Consider the following 19667-nt stretch of genomic DNA (forward strand, 5'->3'; position numbering starts at 1 on the left):
AACTCGAATAAAAAATAATCATTATTCGAAATTAAAGCAAACTAAAAAAATTCAAATTTTTTCTTTAAAAAATAATAAGTAATATTCAGCTAAACGGCTGCATCTACCGTGTGTAATGCGATCGAATTCTTTTAAATTATATTTGAATTGATGTATTTCGGTATATATATTTCAAATGTATTATTGATGTTTTAGATAAGCAAAACCAATAACTTCGAATTCACTCTTGCAGATTTAAAAAAAATATTTCATGTTAATTATGATGATTTCAGATTCACTCAATAATAATATCATTTGAAATTCATTATACTTTGTGTAATTAATGTAAAACATATAAATTATGGATTTAATATTTGATATAATGTTCATTATTTACAATAAAACTATAATCAAAATTCGTGAATGTCAAATTCATCCTCTCAAATGCTTAGTTTGATTTTCGATTGAAAGATGTGAATATGAAAGAGTATTTGAAATGATTATATGTTAAGATGAATTTAGAATTCACCACAAATGATTTAAAAAATAACTATTTTGGATTTGAAATCTTTTGTCAAAACAAATCTACATATTTTTTATTATGAATTTGAAATCCTCAACTTCAAATCCATCCATCCATCCAAATAATCCAAGTGTCACATGTCTGATTAGAGACTGTAAACACCGAGAGCAATTGGCACCAATATACACAAATTATTTCCAACATGCTACGAGTAAAGTAACATTCAAATAGTTGGGGATCGACAAATTCAAGGAAAATACGGCTTCCCACTTCAGATGAACATTACACCAACTACAACAAGAAAACTACTATAATATACACGATATAGCTGCATATGCAAAGGGGAAGTCGATGCCGTAGTTTACGCTCCAGTAGATGCTTATCAGTGTCTCAAATTTCTTGAAAAAGTTTCAACGCAGATCACCCTCAGGCATTGCTAACCAATCGGTTTTTAAAGCTCCTCATGTGTACTATGTCGACTCTTATCCTCATTGAATCCCTCGAAAATTTCGATACCTTGTCATCTCAACGACGCCAAAGAATTACTGTTTCAGGCTTTCAAGTATTGTGTAAAAGATCTAATGTAGATTCAATGGAGGAAAATCAGATAATTCTATTGCTTCATCAATTTCTTTCTTTCTTTCTAGTATGTCCAAAGGGGGTCAAGTGTGATAACTGTCACTAGTATATGATACTCTAGAACCGACCTACTGCGACGATAATGGATTGGGAAATCACGGGCTTGACTGGATTCACTAAAGATAGAACTTACTACACACACACACTAATCCTAATAAATGAACTAAGATTACCACATGAAGAGCAGAGCAATTGAAGCAGCAATTTATTTAGCAATAAAATGCCAACAACTCCATCAAGAATAGCAGGAAACACGAAATTGAAAAGAAACACTAATTTTTTACTTCAAAGATTGGATTTTAACAATGACAACAAGCATAATTCCATGGAGAAGTTTGACGATTATCCTTACTCAATCGCCCCCGGTTGGAAACAGTGTAAGAACTCTCCTCCCATTTGCTGCAGTAGGGGATTCTAAATCCTCCACAAAGGCCGGAGCCGCCATGGACCCGTTATTGCTTTGCACCGGTGTCCCAGTTCTCTGCATCTGGTGATGCGATTGCCTCATAAACGGATGGTCAAACTTCCCATTTGGCGGCGAATTCCCAAAATGCCTGAACTGCTGCTGCAGCTGCGGATGGTGGTGCGGCCCTGGCCCTACCACCGCCATTTGGTGGTGATGTTGCATTGCTGCGGCCGCCACAGGCACAAATGGCAAGAAATGCTCTGGATTTCCCCTGGCCGGGTGCAGAAAATGCGCTGGCACGGGCGAGCTGGCAAACAAATGGTCCGTAGCGGGGTCCATGCCCGAACCAGACAACCCCGCAGGACTGTTGCCGCCTCCGATTCCACCACCACCGTTACTCGAAATGCCCTGCATCCGTTTCAAATAAAGCCGGTACTTCTGCAAATGGCTGGCAACATTCTCCCTTGTAAGCCCATCAACACTCATCAGCTGCATTATCGTCTTTGGGACAGCATTCTTGATCCCTAGATGGGCCACGGCATCAACAAATCTCTTGTGCAGCTGCGGGGTCCACACCAGGCGGGGCCGCTTGAGGGTTCTCGCAGGCTCATCTGAACCAGGACCGCCTCCTGATCCCACCCCGGCACCACTCAACTCCAGCGAGTCAAATTCGGCCGAGGAATTGGGCTGAGACGAATGGGTAGCGGACTGCGGCGGAGGAGGAGGCGCGTGGTGGCTGTGAAGGTTCTGATCCGGGGTAGGAATGTTGAAAGCTAGCGCTAGATCAGGAGTAATTAACGATTGCGACAAGGGCATCAACTCTTCAGGTGAAGGCAATTCATCTTCCCATTTGGAGAACCAATTCGACTCCTCTTCCCTCATAGTCTTCTTTCCTTTTATTCCCCCGCTTCTCGGATTCACCGCTACAAAAACTTGTTCTCGAGCGTGCCAAAATTTATGCAGTAAAAAACAATTAAAACCCCTTTTCCCTTCGATATCTCAACAATCCTTCTCCGCCCATGAAACAAAGAAATTGAATAATTGCCAACCAAATGAAAAGGGAATCAAGAAAAAGTTGTCTTTTTGAAGTTTGTGAGATGATACAGAAAAGTAGAGGACTTCAAGAGCTGTGAAGTGCTTGCAGATTCGTGGACTGAGAAAAATTCACAGACCCTTGGAATTCTTGGACTCTCAGTCCTCTTCTCCCTCTCTCTAACATAGGAGGAATGATTTTTTTGGATAGATTGGGGTGGGGTGGGGTGGGGTGGGGTGGCGTGGGTAGGAGGGGGGGGGGCGGGGGGGTGGAGGGTTGATCGAGGTGGATCTTGTTTTCTTCTTTTCAGCTTTTATTAATGTTGTATGTGTGTGGAAATGGTATACGCTGGTTTTTTTAAAAATTTGATTTGTTTGTTTTATTTTGTTTTCCAGCATTTTGGAGATTATTATTTATTTAATTCTTTCTTAACTTTTTTATTTAAATAATCATTTTAGGATTAAAAAAAATCAAGTGTATAAACCAAAATGAGTAGGTAACCCGTGAGATATATCAACCTGATTCATATTTAAAACAAAATTAATATTTTTAACATAAAAATTAATATTTTGTATGAATCAAAGCAGATGAGAAATCTTTCTATATATAATAGGATTTTATCTTCTAAAGTTTTTTAATAAACATACATCAGGTATATTTATTTTGAGTAGGTCTTTTGTGAGACGGTCTCACGAATCTTTATCTGTGAGACGGGTTAATCTCAACGATATTCACAATAAAAAATAATACTCTTAGCATAAAACGTAATACTTTTTCATGCATGACCCAAATAAGAGATCTGTCTCATAAAATACGACCCATGAGACCGTTCACACAAGTTTTTGCCATTTATTTTTATTTCCAAAAAATATTTTTTTAATTTCCAAAAAATATTTTTTACTTCGATTTTTTTTAATCTCTGATTTTTCAATTAAATTTTTTTAACCTACGGATATCATGCGTATTTTTTTTTTTTGTATTATTATTTTTTAGAGAGTGTATTTTTAATTTTACATGTTCAAGTTGGCATCTGTGGAAAATGGTATTTTAATTGAATAATAAATCATTTATGCGTTGGATAATGGCATGAGATGCGTTGGCGCGTGAATCACACTCCGGAATTTAATTGGGTCCAAGACAGTCAGTATTCAGTCATCTGTCATGTGATTTTGTAGGAATCAACGAAGTCAAGTTAGATCTTTTCCTTTTTTGTTTTTTTTTAGTCTAAGAAAATAGGACTAGTAGCTTCAGAAGGGGGACTATTTTTCTAATATTTGTATAGATAAAAAGAAAAAATTTGTGAGAAGATCTCCAAGGTCGTATTTTGTGAGACTGATTTTTTATTTGGGTCATCTATAAAAAAATATTACTTTTTATGCTAAGAATATAACTTTTTATTGTGAATATCGGTAGAGTTGACCCGTTTCACAGATAAAGATTCGTGAGACCATGATAAAATTGGTATTTTCTTGATTTGGGTCATCAAAAAATAAACATTTTAATTCATTAAAGGGTAGAAAACTAATTATTTTGGATAACTGAGCTACGAGATAAAAATAAATTATAAAGTATAATTATATTATAATTATGAGCAATCATTCACATTCATTTTATTTAACATAAGATGACAGCGAGAAAGCGAAATTAGAGATTTAATTAATAGGGATGAAACTAAAACTCTAGAAGAATATTTTATCTAGAGGAACAAAACGTGACATGTAAGTGGATTTCTTATATGTGAAATTATAAAATCGCAATAACTATTATGAGACGGTTTCACGAGTCAATTTTATAAGACGGATTCTGATCTGAATCAACTCATGAAAAATATCATTTTTTATGCAATAGATAAGATCAACTAATCTGACATATAAAAATTTGTAAGATCGTATCTATTAAAAAAAATTATATACGCACTTAGAGTGGATGATAATATATTATTTTATATTAAAGGAAAAAAAAGAGAGAATATTAGTATGGTAGATAGTCTTTTTCTTGTGATTAGGAGGGAATATTTTTGTGTGCTCGATGTGATTAGTGGTTGTTTGGTTGTCATTACGGATTCCTTATATATTTATTCTTCACTTGCTTGCTTATTATTTATATGTTACATCTCACTTGTTGGGACTAGAAAAGGGAAATCATCTAATTTAATGATGTTAATTTTTTGTAGAAAAATTTAGGTAGAATTTGACCAAATTGTTATTAAGAAAATTCTTGCCAAAAAGAATTTATAGAATCAGGAATTGAAACAAAAAAACTACATGGCATCCAATCATAAAAATGAAAGTTAGCATTCAAGAATCATAAAAGTCCGTCCATGTCAGTTGGCAGCCAAAAGAGATTTGGCTGGTGGAAGCAGAGCCACTGCCTTTCGATCCATACTCGTGTATTTTCTGTAGATCCCCTTGAGGTTGTTCTCTGCCGCAGCCGAATGGAAGCTAACCAGTAACTTTGCACAATCCCTGATCACCAAAAAAAAAACAGAAGAAAAAAAGCAACATCACACTCACAAACAATCAAGAATTACAAGGCCAGTTTTTCTTGTAAAATATTGCGTACATAAGCTGCGGTTCTTGAAAACCGGTGTGTTTTTTAAGCGTTTCGTTCCAAAGGGGTGTCTTATTTAAAGTGCATCTTGCTGCATAGACTGCTGAGGCAGCAATCACTGAGGGACAGTACATTAGTGTAGCATAATTCATCATCCCAAGCTCAGCCAAGAAATAGACCATGTTCTCAACCTGAAGAAGACATAATTAATTTAAGAATCTTGGGCATTTATATCTATACTAAAAAATTTGGTCGTACATCGGAATCAGTCATGGATGCTTTGATGAAACGGACAAGAAACACGTATGGAGTCGGGACAGTCAAGTTCCATTCCAATTTCCCTAGTATCCGTTTTTCCGTGAGCAAGACTTGGTTGTTTGAGTAGGTATTGTCTGAGAAGCCAACTAGCTCATTAACCTGCAATAAAAAACACATGGTTAAGAAGAGATATTTTACATAAATCCAAGCGAGTTAAAATGTCAGATTTTTATTTATGCACCTCGGGGGCCCAAATTTCTTCGTATTTCGAGGCTAAAAGCATGGCACTCATGCCCACCAGCTGAAGTTCCCTTCTTGATGCAGTCGTGGCCGACAGATACCGGTCCAGTATGTTGATGGTCAGGTAAAGAGTCTCAGGAGAAAGCTCGAACTTGTAGTGAACTTGGATTAGCCAATCTATTAGAATCGCTCTCATTTTTTCATTAATTTCTGGTTGTGAATCCATGTAAGCATGTGGTGGTCTGCTTTCATTCTCGGCTGACTTGTAGTAATTGTACATTTCTTCGACATATTCAACAACTGCTAAGTCATTGTTCACATCTGCAGCATCAATATCCACTATGTCCTCTTTCTGTTTCTCGCTCAGCCCATGAGCAGCCTGAAAATCAATCAAAATGTTTCAAAAAATGCTTCTGACAATAGGCAAACAAAATAAGCTGTAAAATCCCAGAGACAATGATTATAGAGACCTGGCTTCTGGCAGTAAGTGTTGAAGTAAGAGTTGGAGCTTGCTTTCTTGATGATGACTTATCCAACAAATTTTCGCCTAGTTTTTCCTTATTCAATTGTGGCGGCTTCCCTTTTACGCAAACTCCCTCTGTATCAGGGCTGATTTCAATGATCTCCTCAGGCTTAGGTTTGGCAACATCCTTCTTTTGAACTGGTTTCCTGGCCGGGGCGGCTTTTTTATCAGGCAGAGCTCCATCGGTTACAATGGCTACATTTCCATTTACTGCCATCAAGTTCTGTGATTCAAGAGAATCCATAAAAATTTGTTAGTGAACGTAAACTTGAGCAAGACTATTTACAAGATGTTATTTCAAGAGACGCACCTTGTTGTTTTCGGACGCGGCGGCCTGGGCATTGGCTAGTAATTGAGCACAGAAACTCCTGGAAGTTAATATCAAAATCTGATCAAAATCGATGAAACATAACATACACACAATGAATTTTCATCAAATTCTTGTCGATAACAAAGTAGAGACAGTTAAATACCTTGTAACAGGTCGAGAAACCTGAGGAAGTGGCTTTCCATTGACCCCACAAACGGCGACCATATTCCCAATGTCTCCAAGTGCACGTCGGTTCTTCTTTTCAGCAACCATGTTCTTCTGTTTAACGGCCCCAGGAATCGGTGCCTCGCCTATTAAATTTCGTTGTAGATCAGTCAAACAATAAAGTAAATCTTGAAACAATAAATGCAAAATATTTTACAAAAAGATTTACATTCATCAAAATGACTTGAGACATAACCATCGCTACCTACACAAAGATGACCATAAACAATCGAATATGATATCATTCAAAATCACAGAAGTCCAAGAACTAAAAATAAAAACAAGAAGAAACCCTTCAAATTCAACGAACCCAATCGATCTCATTTCGGAGCATGGCTATCTATAGTTTTTTATCCGATCCCAGATCAATAATAATAAATGAACAAATCAAACAAAACACACCCTGTAACAGATACAAACTAAGATTGAATCCAATACCTCTGTTCTTTGGCAGAATAACTTGTCTTGTCGCCATTATAGGAAAAAACTTCACCCTTTTCTTCTTCTTCCCTCTCTTCTGTCTCTCCTACAGACTTTCTACTCGCTGTGAAAAGCAACGGGAATTCGCAAAATGGAGAATAGACCACCTTCTTTTTTAAATTAGAGAACCAGCGCTTCGTTCCAACGGTCCTCCTTTTCTTGATTTTCTGGCCGTTGGATCGGAGAGATCGATCTGACGGTCTGTATTTATTGTTTGTAAATATGCGTAATGTACCGCCTTGGGGCTTTGTAGCCGTTGGACTGTTCAATAGTAGTTACCGTTGGATTATATTTTCTTAGGGTTAAAAAAATTGATTTCCATAGACAATTATATTTTATATATCATAAAAAGAGAGACAAAATAAAATTATTTTAATAAATATTTATATAAGAAAACTTAATGGTCAAAATTAGGGATGTCAATGCAAATACTAAATGGGTCATGGGACGGGTCTCGGGTCCAATTTTTCAGACCCGTTTGGATATGTGACTCAGTCCTATAGTACCCGTCCATACACGGCCCATATATATGCATATAAATACTCTAGGGTTTTAGTTTTATTAATCTCCATTTGAAATGTCAATATTTTTTTGAAGAGCTAATAACTCTTTTTTTATGTAATTCATTATGTCACGAAAATACTTTTTTTGACATTATTAAGTATGGTCGAATACATGAATTATTTTTCTATTAAGTTGTATTCAGAGGCTTGTTTGTTTTATAATTCAGTCATGTAAGAAGAAAATTAATGTTTTTATTTTAAAAAAATTCGGGCCTCACGAGTCTAACCGGACTTGTTTTGTATTCGAGGTGGGGCGAGTACGAAGAATATTTAACCTGGGTGGGATGGGTAATGAGTCAAAATTTTCTTCATGAGGCGAGTCTTGCGTCTATCCATACCCGCCCTACTCACATCTCTAGTCAAAATGTCTAATTTTTCATTTACTTTTAGTAAATAAATCAATTATAATTTTTTGAATAAATCGATCAAATTCTGAAATTCATTACTTTTGCTACATCAATTCACTGAAACGCATGCATCTACACTCATAAATAACAAATAAGAAGAAATAAAAATAATTATCCAATACTAAATTCTTCTAAAATTGTTATACTCGTTGATAAATATAAATAAATAATCTTGTGCCAAATCAAGTTTGATAAATGTGCATTTGCCAGACAAAATCATGGATTTCACACCATTTTTAGAAATCATATTATTGTAATTTTTATTATGTTTACTGTTGAAATCAAAATATGTTTTGCCACAACTAATTTATTTCGATCACAGACATATTGCAGTATTGTGAGATTGGTGTTAGATATATAACAAAATCCTAAATTAAATTCGATTAACTTACGCACAAAAACAACATGTAAAAATCGATATGCAGAAATATAAACATAAACGAAATTTAATCTCTAGCAAACGATATTGAATTTGAGACGAGATCTGTTGAGCTTCCACAAACACTGAAAACGTGAATCTTCTAAACATTTATGCAATTGGTATAGATTATGTATTTCTGAATAACCATACAGATTTAGGGACTATATATGTTACTATTCATACATGTTCTCTATGCATCACAGAGAGACTCAATATCTGGAAAATTTTTTGATGATATCTAGATAAATAAAATTTCAAAATATTTATCATTTTAATTCAAAAAATATTCTTGATTTATCTTCTTTTAAATATGAGACATCTCTCATATTTATCTTAATGAAATATGTTAACCACAAAAAAAATTATTTTATATACTTTAATAAAATAATTTGTCTTCCATGTTTATCTTAATTAAATATGCTGACCACAAATAAATTATTTGTAGATTTTAATAAAATAATTTAACATTCTCCTATTTGGTCTACATATTTCAAATGAACTGAATAATCAAGAAACCAATCATCATCTAAAGTTAAGAATCAAATACATGAATCGTGATAGCAAGTGTTTTTATACTAAGTACTATCTTTATGTATCACATGTACCATATTTTTAATAAAACTTAATGAATAAAACCGACGTTTTATTATATATCTAACTTAATTAATATTTTTTAAAGATAAATGAATATGTACATAAATGAATATGAGAAATATCATATCTAAATGAGTTTTATAAATCAAAACTAAATGTATATATCATAAAATCTTTAGGAACCAAGTTCATCATCATTACCACATAAATTCAGTGCAAACAAGTTTGATGACCATTTTATTTGGCTTTAAACGTTCTCCAACAACTAAAATACTTTATATTAATATAGTTAATACGAATATCGTTTTAGTCACATAGAATACAACTGAATTTTCGTAATATTATCTTAATAGTTTAGACATAAAATTCACAATTCTAAACCTAAAATAACATTACTTAACATACATCATACAATAGTGTTTCAAAATAAGAAAATGATTTAGATTCTATAGTGGAAGTAGCAAATTACTTACAAATTTTCAATTAGTCTAAATATAAGAACGTAATATTAGCATGAATGTAACCCAAAAAATTTTTGGCTTTCTAGTGGTTAACACCCAGATTACTCTTATGTTTTACTAATCTTCTGGTATACATAATGATCTATAATGTTTTCAACAAAACTCAATGAAGAGATAACATTGTGAAACCTTAAATACAACTAATGTGAGACTGTTTCAGTATATATAGTTTTCTTAGTCTTTCATACTAAACGTCTCTAGAGAATTTTTAAAATTATTTCAGGTAACCTTATTCCTCTAGATCACCATTGAGCAATAATGTTTTCACATCCATGTAATGCGAATCTAAATCAAATAAGTTATTAATGTCATGAATGTATGCAGAAAATTTTCTTAAATAAATGAGAAAATATATCTATGTAGTTAATTATGTTCCTTTGAGATAATTTCATAGCAACATTCTAATATTATGTTGTTCAATGTTGTCTAATGATATTTTATTTATCTTAAAAAATTATCTATAAAAAATGATGACTAAATCAACTTTTAGACTCCGTTATTTTATATTGAATTCCTAATCATTCATAGCATTGTATCACAAATTTGATTTCTTATTGCTCAATTGTTAGCAAAAAAAACATTCTCAGATCATTTTCAGCTCCAAAATAAATATCCAAATTCAAGATACACAATATAATCACTTGAAATTATTGATTTCTTAATTCTACTAGATCTTCTTAATGTTGCATCAACACTTTCCAATGATACTTGATCGTGTTGTTCAACCGAAAACTTAATATTTTGATGAGCATTAATATCAGTAATTTGTGGAATTTATATGATTTTTCACAACACTCATTTTAACTAGATGGATGTTGTAAATAACGATCAATATATAACTTGTGTGGATAGATGAGAATCATAATGATCAATATTTTGAATTTTTTTGCTCCCACTAACCAAGTCATTCTTAAGAAATTTCACATCTCTTGATTCCACAAATTTTATGATTTGTGATATATAGTAAAATATATATCCATTTAGATATTTTGGCATATCTAATGAAATACCCATTAATAGTCATCAAGTCTAACTTGTTTTCGGTTTCAAAGCTTCCATAATTCAAAAAGCTTCTTTTGGACAACCTCAATTGGAATCCGATTTGACATATGCACAATTGTCCTAAGAGTTTCAGTTAACAAGAACGACAGAAGTTTGGAGCTATTAATCAGGCTCCACACAATGTTCATCCTCAATATATCTACCATAATAGTCTTTTACCCATATCTTATCTCACGGCATTACTTATCTAATTTTACCTTATGTGTTTTTATCAAACATCCAAATCTTCACGTATTATGAAGTAATTAGAAATATATATGCCATGAGTAATCATAAATAAATGTAATAAAATATTTTTGATCGCCCAATTGAACCTCTCTTAACTCCTTTATTTGACACATTGGTCTATTCATCCTCAACGTAGTCCAAACAAGTTTCAAAACCAACCGAAATTAACTAAATATAATAAAACGATGAAAAATTCTAAAATTTATTTATTTTTATATACTTTATGTCTGTTCTAATTAATTGTGACTAAAAAAAATTAATGTATAAATTTAATCCAATTAAATATTTGTGGCTATTCTTTAATAAATTAAATTATATGACTCACTAAACCATTGAATCACAAAGTATAAATATTTATGCTTTTAATAATCTATCATAATAAAAGTCATTCATGTAATCATCAACGCACTTAATGTATAATTTTGAATAGTCAAATGTGTTGTGACTAACCTTAATTTTTCAAATTTATCCGGTTCACTTGACATAATTTTGGGTTCATTTAATTTTTTATATAATAATTATTTAATAAAACAATAAATATTTTTCAATAGCAAATTATGACCAAACGACAGCCAGCCATGGTCTTTTATGACCACCACCGCAACGAAGTTCACCTAATCGATACCTTCAACATCAGTCATCACCTCCTAAATTGCCTGAAATCGAACGAAATTTGGCTAGAGAACAGAGATTGAAAATCTAATGGATTAAATGTGCTATTTTCTGGCTATTATGTCGACTTCATCTTCCACCCAACGGTGCCGTATGGTCGCCGTGACACGAGATTCCGACCAGTATTGGACAAAATTCAACCTATGGTTTTTGCTTCGATTTTCAATTTTTCAGATTTTTATTTTGTGATTTTTTTGTTTTTATTATTTCGAAAATGATGTAAAAATGAAAATTATACCCCATATAAAGTTTCGCCTTGGTCGAAAATCTCAAATATATTAAATCAGAAGCAAAAAACTGCTCTGATATCAATGGTTAAATATATAATATAATAATAAATTAAATACTATTCGGATATATAAATAAAAACAAATCCTAACATCTAGATATTGAGTTTGAGACGGTGACTATTGAGATTCCACCAACACTGAAAATATGAATCTTCTAAGCATTTATGCAATTATATAGATGATGTATTTCTACACGATTTAAAAAACTCTTATTTATAAATTATCTATATCAATTGCAGTTATTGTGACAAATATATTTATTATTTTAATTCTAATAATATTCTTGATTTATATTTTTTTTAAGTATAAAACATCTCCTATATTTATCATAATGAAATATATTGATCACAAGTTTATAAAATAATTTAATAATCGAATCCAACTTTCTATATAAATAATTACTTTACTCGAGTTCGATTGATTGTGCATCAAATTTTTTTTTTTTAGCTCAAGCTCCAATTCAACTTTAAACTGGTTTTTTTTAAAAAAATTTTGTATATATATTTAAAGAGTATGCCTCTTGTGAAACAGTCTCACGAATCTTTATCTGTGAGACGGATCAATCTTATCGATATTCACAATAAAAAATATTACTCTTAGCATAAAAAGTAATACTTTTTCATGGATAACCCAAATAAGAGTTCTGTCTCACAAAATATGACCCGTAAGACCGTCTCACACAAGTTTTTGCCATATTTAAATAATATGTAAAAATTTATAAAACTTTTTATTACAATTAATTTAATATTTGGAAAACATAAGCACATAGATAAATAGATAGAAAGATGATTGTAAATATGAAGAGAAAGCTCCGAATTGCAAATCATCATCAAGAATGAACTAACAATAGAATGAAGGGCAGAAGGTGTTACAAACTACTACCTCTGAAATAGGCAATACAAAAACCATGCCTACGACAGTAATGCAATGACTAATGGGAGCCTAACTGATCAAACTCGAATAAAACGCGCACACACGCATACACACTCGGAGTTGTCTAGCATCAATCAAAAGGTAAGTAAATCCTCGGTCCTTACAGCAGTGCATCATCATCTGGACCGGCAAGCAACACCTGGTGAATCCATCACCATTTAGAATCTTGTTTTAATGGAATCCAAATTTGATAATAGGGAAAGCGAGGTGTTATATCGTTTCAGTGTAAAAAAGATAGATAAACAAGAAGCTACTTACATTGCAGTCAGAAGCATACTTTCTGGCAAGAATCAGGGCTCCATTTCTTTCGTTCTCAGATTCAAACACGACAACAAAAGATTGTCCTTTTCGAGCCTGCCAAAACAGTGACTTGGCTGCAGAATTCCCTCCTCCTCTGAACCCACATAGCTGAAAAAGATTATTGTCGAAGAGATTAATGCCAGATTGAAGGTTATAATCCTGGATTATTTTTCTTAGGATTGTGACATGATCGGAAATCGTAAATCAGTTCACAGTTAGTTTCAGGTGCATATTCGAACCAGATGTATGACTACCACTGTCTATACCTGCATCGACTTTGAATATGATTCTCTGGCCTTGGTGATCCATCCTCTACTAAGTTTTATTCTTGTTTTACCAACGTGAAACAAGTGCACGGATTGAGATGAATAATTCCGTTCATTCATTTGAGAGATAACAACCTGTAAACCGGAGAGTAGTAGCATCTCAAAAATAGATATTTCAAGAATTATTTAAACATGGTATGACAATAAACTAAGTTCAAGATTGATCCATGAACTAGAAGAAGCAATTTAAATAAGCATAGATTCTAAGGTCGCGTACGTTGAAATCATTGTTTGGTTTCCGCAAAAGTGTCTCTACATAGCCTTCCAAGTTTACAGCTGTAGGGGCAGAATTAAAAATGAAACCTCATTAGCCTTCCTATCCTCTCAAATTTTGTATATAGTCAAAGTTATAATAGGAAATAAGCATGAAAAGCAACCAAGTAAAGAGGGAATCGTAATTCTTAACAGTATCCATTAACCATTTACGAACCTTTATCGATAGGGCCATCTGTTGTAAGATTGATCTTTTGGTCATTTGAGACTATATCCACTTGTAAAACTCGACCAACATCAATAGGCTCCGGTGCATAAACACACTTGTTCGCACCTAGCAGGGGGAATAGATGTAATAACACAAAGGAAAGAAACTATACACAAATTATTCTCCTAAAAAGGTTGTGTAATTAGTACAATTTGGGTGAAGAAAACATGGTGGCCGTCTCTTTGCATTCTCAACTTTTGATGAAAACTTGAAAGAAAAAGAGTGCAGGTGCTGGATCCTACAATACCATTACTTGAATATGTTCAGACTTTAGTTTTTCGTGGGACCTAACTTATACTTTTTATGCATCGGATAAGGAAACAAAAAAGGTAATTGAATTTAGTTGTCCACGTCAGGCTTGATATGAAATAGGAAATCCACAAATCAAAGAAACAATGCACCATAAGCCAAAGAGGAAATGAAGAATTGATACCTAAAATAGGTTCCCTGCGGCTGCATTGAGAAGACAAACGATACCATTGGACTGAACATTTTGCAAGCTCTGCTGCTTCGTTTGAGCATGATTGAATCCGCAAAATGGAACCTAACGACTGAGAACCACCTAGCTCATATAACTGGTTTGAATTGTTCTCGGTCTTCCTGCTCATTTGCAACTGTAAAGCACAAAGACATGTAAGTCTAAATTGAAGCTTGAAAAAAAATTTTTAATTATGACAAGACAATACTGTAGCAATAGAGTTATCCAACAGTATTTGCAAAAGGGTGATGGAAGAAAATGCCAGACCTCATTTTGAAGTTTAACTGAAACTATACATTTCTCTCTAATTTGAAGTCTCAGTTCTCGAAGTTCATGTTCCATCTCCGTGACCTTCCAAATACCAAGTAATTTGTAATTATAAAGTGAATGAAATAATAGGGAACGGAAAACCATCAAACAAGGAATGGTGCAAAGCATACAACCAAAAAATAGCATAACACTATGAGATTGCTCACAGTTTAAGTAATCCATAAATTAAAGAAAGTAATAATATGCCTTTGATGGTATCTGACAAGGGAAAAGAAAGATTAAAAGTGATTTTTATGATCGTATTATTTTGGTAATTACAACCAACATTAACAATCTCTACTAGAAAATTAGAAATTGCACGAACTAGCCAAATGTAGCTTAAGCTATATACTGTTGCATCTCGAAGCATGCTTTAACAGAATAATCAAATCAGAAAAGTTCAAGAAACGCTACAAAGTTCGGCTACAAGACGGGGATCATGTAAACTTCAATCTGGGATAAAAATGTATACTATATTAACCGACACATCTAGCCATTTTTAACACGAATTAATGAGTCAGCATGAAGTAATCATATTTAAAAAAATCATGAATGGCTACAAAAGAACATAGTTCCACATAAACGTTGTGTAAAACCAAAAAGGCTATCTCGACGTACTTTAATAGGCAGATGCTTTACTTTTATTCTTCTGGCTTCTTGAACCTCTTCGATTAGTCCCTCCAATTCCTGAAAGTTTGGAAACTCTAGATATCATAAAAAAAGATTGAATCTGCAGTGAAAATAATCAAGGGGAAAAAAAGAGCAGATATCTTGAAGCTGCTCAAAGGTCAGTTGTGTAGGGAAAGAAAAATTGATATGTTTATTCGAAAGAAAACATGCTATTTTGTTCGATTTGATCTCTATAAGAAACAAACTAAGATAAATCAAAACAAATGCAGCAAAGAATGAAATATTTGATAGTTTTTATTGTGCTTTTCCCGTCTACATTTTTCTAAGTTTAATACATTTCCCCACATAGCCATAAATGAATGTTTCACATCTGAAGATAAACAGCATAATACTCAACACAACAAGACAAAAAAAAAAAACAAATAAAATTGTCCTAAACCACAATTTTACCTGCTGTTTTCCTGAACTTTGGTTTCTCTCTTGTTCCTCAAGTGCTTCTCCGATCCTCTGCACGACTGCTCTAGCACTCTCAATTTCGGCACAGGCAAAGGACTTCTCTTGGTTGACCAACTTTTTAGCATCTTCAGAAGCCTGAAAAGAGACCAATTTCACTTATCCAAAATCCATAAAGGAGAGAGGAAATTATTTTACAGGTGAGTTCTTGATGACAAAAAAAAAATAAATAACCACAAAAATATTAGATCCTAAATACAAATAAGATAGTGTGTATATGTTGGACACTCAGAAGGTAAGATTAGATACTTGTAGCAGGAAATTACTGAAAGTGGCAACATTTGCTAATACCAAGCTAAAATGTGTTAACTAATTGAGTACAAACGTGGCAGCCGTGACAAAGTTTGTGTTGTGCATGTCAACCTGCTTCAGAAAGTTCACTAGCTTTTTCACTTCAAACTTCTCCTGAATTAGCTCTCCTTCTTTTTGGGTCAATTTTACTGCCAATGCCTCCACCTGGAGAACTATAATGTAAGAATCCACTAGCATATCGATTAAAGCTACAAAAATATGGAAAGATTACCCCTAGTGCACAACAGTCAGATAGTTAATAGCTAACAATACATATTACTACAAACTAACAAATAATCGCTAGAGAACCACCTAAAAGAATAATACCTTTTGGTCCTTGTTGTTTGGACATGACGTGAAAGAACTCCACTATTTTCTTTTTAGGTATGATTATAATGCTCGTCGGCAATCTTAGAAACATTGATCAATCCCCCATTGTAAATTATATATAGCCAGTTAGCCACCAACTCAAGCAGCTTTTCAAAAATATTTTTTGTGTTTCTTCTAAATCAAGCTCATCAAGGAAAAAGAAGAAACAAACATACAAGTCTGAGGCTTTGAAATGGTTACTGATATATTGTTGGTTTTGGCCGCTCTTTTACGAGTGATGGGTGATGATACAAGGGTTGAAACAAGTTCTGAATAATTCAAGATCTAACAACAAACTCACCAATGCAGCAGGAATCTGAATAAAAGGTTCGTGAATGATTAGCAAAGAATCTTAATTACATAGAACATCATAATCACCATAAACTGACCATCGAAATAGCTTTTTCCACGTCTTCTTTGTTCTGACCAGCCAATTGTCCTCTCAGATATTCCAACGCATCCCTAAGCTTCTTCAGAAGTACGTGTCCATCTAAAGAAGCTACCTCCCTAAGTTTAGCCTGAATTCCACAATAGATTTCATCATTCATCTCATCATTTTATTTTTTGTCATCAATGTTAAAGTTATAGGAAAATTTTGAGAAAAATATAACCAAAGCACACTGTTTCAAGATAAAAAATCCTCATGTTACAATAGCCCAAGAAATTAAAGGCAGAAGCAAAGTGGCATTAGGGGACCTCATCGGACAACTTAGCTGCAGCAGCCAAATTCTTATCGAATTTGCTGGCAAGGTCACGAACAGACAAACGCTCATGTTGTTCCTTTAGCTGATTTGTTTCCTGAACAACCACCTCCTTCAGGGTTGGACCCTTAATGTCCTCCTTGATCTCTTCCAACACATGATTATCAGGTCCTAATTTGTATTTAGGAAACTGATTAGATTTGAAGCTCACATCAGCTGACACTGACCAAACTACCGGCACCTCATCGCTGAATTCAGGACTAACCTTCGTCATTAGCCGGAGTTTATGTCCTGTTACGTCGAGGGTGGAGTCATTTTATCTCAAAGAAAACAAATGCTTCAATCAAGATAATATGCAAGTAAAGAACACCAAAGCCAACTCAAGTTACTTGCTTTTAGAGGAACTACACTAACCGTACATTGAAAACAAGGAATCAATCTGAATTAATTTGGCTGAAATGCGGTTATAATGGCTAAAAAATTTTAAAGTATCTATAAGCTGTCTTCAACAATCTAAAAGAAGTAGTCAGAACAAATAAAGGAATCAAAGCCAAACAGGGAAAAGGTAGACCTGAGCACCAAATCAAGAATTAAAAAAAATAGTTTTCCCTCACAAAAACAAACAGCTAGAGCAGAAACCAAGAATACGCTTTGTAAGAACTGCCAACGCCAAACAGAAAACTGAAGAAGGCTCAATTCTTACAAAGAAATACTTCTGTCAAGAATGATCTCTCACTGTCCCCAAAATTACAGTACAAAGAGCCAAACTCCCGAGAAAATCGAATCTTTAGAGGTTCATCACAGGACCTAAATTTTCTAGATACCAAGAACGTTTGGCAAGACAGATGAATTATATGCAAAAAAATCTTGTGTAATCGAGAAAGACCAAAAAAAATAAAAAATATTACTCACAGTGACAAATCACTATTGCATACAATGCAGAGGGTGCTACAGTGAGAAACGATGGCTCGAACTCATGTTCTCCTTCAAAAACTCGTTAGGCAGAAATGGGTAGAAAAAAAAGGATGAAAAGGAACCGAACTTTCACATAGAAAACGAGAAGGGTTGGCAGCCCAGATAAATTTAATGCATGAAATAATTATGGTACAAATCAAACCAGATTTAAAATAAAAAATATCTTACCAACGGTAACAGATAATAGTTCCCACAAAATTCACAGAATATACTGAAGTAACAAGCAATGGAACATATTCACATTCTTGACTTGACCACCCGCGTCACTTTTCTTCAAGAATTAAGCTATGGACAAATAAAAGTCATAATAATAATAATTTAGACAGAAAGATTGGTGCAAGCAAATATGTGATAGGAAGAAAAAGCTGTAAGCTTTTTTTAAAAGCAAAAGCGAGAACTGAAAAGCAAAAGGTCTGACACCATTCTTGCCCTCTACAATTATGTCTCTCTCTTTTCTCTGCATTCACACCCAGTCAAAAGACTCTTGGAACTCAGGTACATTGTGAAATGACACATAAGTCCATATTTGGTAGTTTCAAAATCAAAATCAAAATCTTTGTCCGTTAATTCTTTAGGACATCCACAATGGTGGATATAATACAAGCCATGTCATCCAAATATCATCTCTATCTAAATATTCACCACTGCACACCATTGATTTGTGTGCCACAACAATATCCGGTTACAAATTTGTAACGCAATTTTTTTTAATTTCTTCAAGTTAGCGTGAGTTTCACGCTGACTTGAGACGCGCGCTTGCAGAGGCTTGGGTCTCGAGCCTCGACCTGAAGAGCTCGACCCAAGCTCAAATGTGAAGAGCTCTCTTCACAAATTGTGAAGAGCTCTTGGGTTGTGAAGAGCTCGACCCACAATTGGGTCGAGGTGTTGGGTCGAGCTTTTCACGACCCACTCTTTTTATTTTTTATTTTTATTTTTTTTAGTGAAGACCTCGACCCACTCTTCTTATTATTTTTTTTCCACTCTTCTTATCGTGGGTATATGATTTCATAAATGATACATATAATTTGTATAGATTTCATAATTTGTATAACTCGACCCACTTTTCTTAATTTGTATAGAATCTGCACAACGTTCTTTTCTCTAATCAATTAGGATAGTTGGGTTTTGAACGTTGGGTAACGTTCAAATTTTAGTCTATAAATACATAAGTTTTTAAGAAATTAAAATTCATAATTTGTATAACTCGACCCACTCTTCTTAGTTTTGTATAGTTCGATATAAATTTTTTAATTTTATTAATTTTTATTTTTTTTACAAATTAGTTATTCAAAAATAATCGTTATAAATTTTCTAATTTTATATTTCAATAAAAATATAATACTAAATAATATGTAAAAGTAATTAAAGTAGTGAAATGATTTTATTTAAATGAAAATAAAATATTAATTAAAGTGACAGTGTGACCCATAAATATTT

At 33.4% G+C, this 19667-nt stretch overlaps 3 protein-coding genes across 9 annotated transcripts; all 3 read right to left on the reverse strand.

Annotated features, from left to right (window-relative positions):
* Positions 1 to 1331: 1331 nt before the first annotated feature.
* On the reverse strand, positions 1332 to 2801 carry LOC140967927 (transcription factor MYBC1-like). The gene has a single exon (XM_073428724.1). It carries the CDS (start codon positions 2427 to 2429, stop codon positions 1494 to 1496), a length of 936 nt encoding a protein of 311 aa, XP_073284825.1. The 5' UTR covers positions 2430 to 2801; the 3' UTR covers positions 1332 to 1493.
* A 1980-nt stretch (positions 2802 to 4781) lies between these two features.
* LOC140959548 (G2/mitotic-specific cyclin-2-like) lies at positions 4782 to 7272 on the reverse strand. Its single transcript, XM_073417451.1, has 8 exons — positions 7125 to 7272; positions 6625 to 6772; positions 6462 to 6519; positions 6099 to 6374; positions 5630 to 6007; positions 5389 to 5547; positions 5143 to 5321; positions 4782 to 5045 (listed from the first exon to the last, which is right to left on the reverse strand). The coding sequence occupies exons 1-8, from the start codon at positions 7159 to 7161 to the stop codon at positions 4904 to 4906; spliced, it is 1377 nt and encodes a 458-aa protein (XP_073273552.1). The 5' UTR covers positions 7162 to 7272; the 3' UTR covers positions 4782 to 4903.
* A 5435-nt stretch (positions 7273 to 12707) lies between these two features.
* On the reverse strand, positions 12708 to 18639 carry LOC140967934 (stomatal closure-related actin-binding protein 2-like). 7 transcript variants are annotated; one of them, XM_073428754.1, is made up of 14 exons: positions 18168 to 18392; positions 17959 to 18062; positions 17251 to 17575; positions 16944 to 17072; positions 16258 to 16350; positions 15832 to 15972; positions 15370 to 15438; positions 14710 to 14793; positions 14398 to 14578; positions 13914 to 14030; positions 13701 to 13759; positions 13424 to 13558; positions 13116 to 13265; positions 12708 to 12996 (listed from the first exon to the last, which is right to left on the reverse strand). In XM_073428754.1, exons 3-14 carry the CDS (start codon positions 17527 to 17529, stop codon positions 12958 to 12960), a joined length of 1476 nt encoding a protein of 491 aa, XP_073284855.1. In that variant the 5' UTR covers positions 17530 to 17575; positions 17959 to 18062; positions 18168 to 18392; the 3' UTR covers positions 12708 to 12957. The 7 variants fall into 7 exon arrangements, with proteins under 7 accessions (XP_073284855.1, XP_073284850.1, XP_073284837.1 ...); XM_073428749.1 differs by having other exon boundaries at positions 17251 to 17546; positions 17827 to 18062; XM_073428736.1 differs by having other exon boundaries at positions 17251 to 17546; positions 17670 to 18062.
* Between the last annotated feature and the right edge of the window lie 1028 nt (positions 18640 to 19667).

This window comes from Primulina huaijiensis, chromosome 2, assembly GCF_012295235.1.
Source record: "Primulina huaijiensis isolate GDHJ02 chromosome 2, ASM1229523v2, whole genome shotgun sequence".
Lineage (NCBI taxonomy): Eukaryota > Viridiplantae > Streptophyta > Magnoliopsida > Lamiales > Gesneriaceae > Primulina > Primulina huaijiensis.

Bases quoted from the DNA above. Each gene is read 5' to 3' on its own strand.
- LOC140967927 (XM_073428724.1), bottom strand. From the start codon at position 2,429: ATGAGGGAAGAGGAGTCGAATTGGTTCTCCAAATGGGAAGATGAATTG.
- LOC140959548 (XM_073417451.1), bottom strand. From the start codon at position 7,161: ATGGCGACAAGACAAGTTATTCTGCCAAAGAACAGAG. The intron at 6,773-7,124 runs GTATTGGATTCA...GAAATTTAATAG, and splicing joins TATTCTGCCAAAGAACAGAG to GCGAGGCACCGATTCCTGGG. The intron at 6,375-6,461 runs GTGCGTCTCTTG...CTTGAATCACAG, and splicing joins CCGCGTCCGAAAACAACAAG to AACTTGATGGCAGTAAATGG.
- LOC140967934 (XM_073428736.1), bottom strand. The intron at 14,579-14,709 runs GTCTGGCATTTT...TGTGCTTTACAG, and splicing joins CAGTTAAACTTCAAAATGAG to TTGCAAATGAGCAGGAAGAC. The intron at 13,559-13,700 runs GTACGCGACCTT...TCCGGTTTACAG, and splicing joins AACCAAACAATGATTTCAAC to GTTGTTATCTCTCAAATGAA.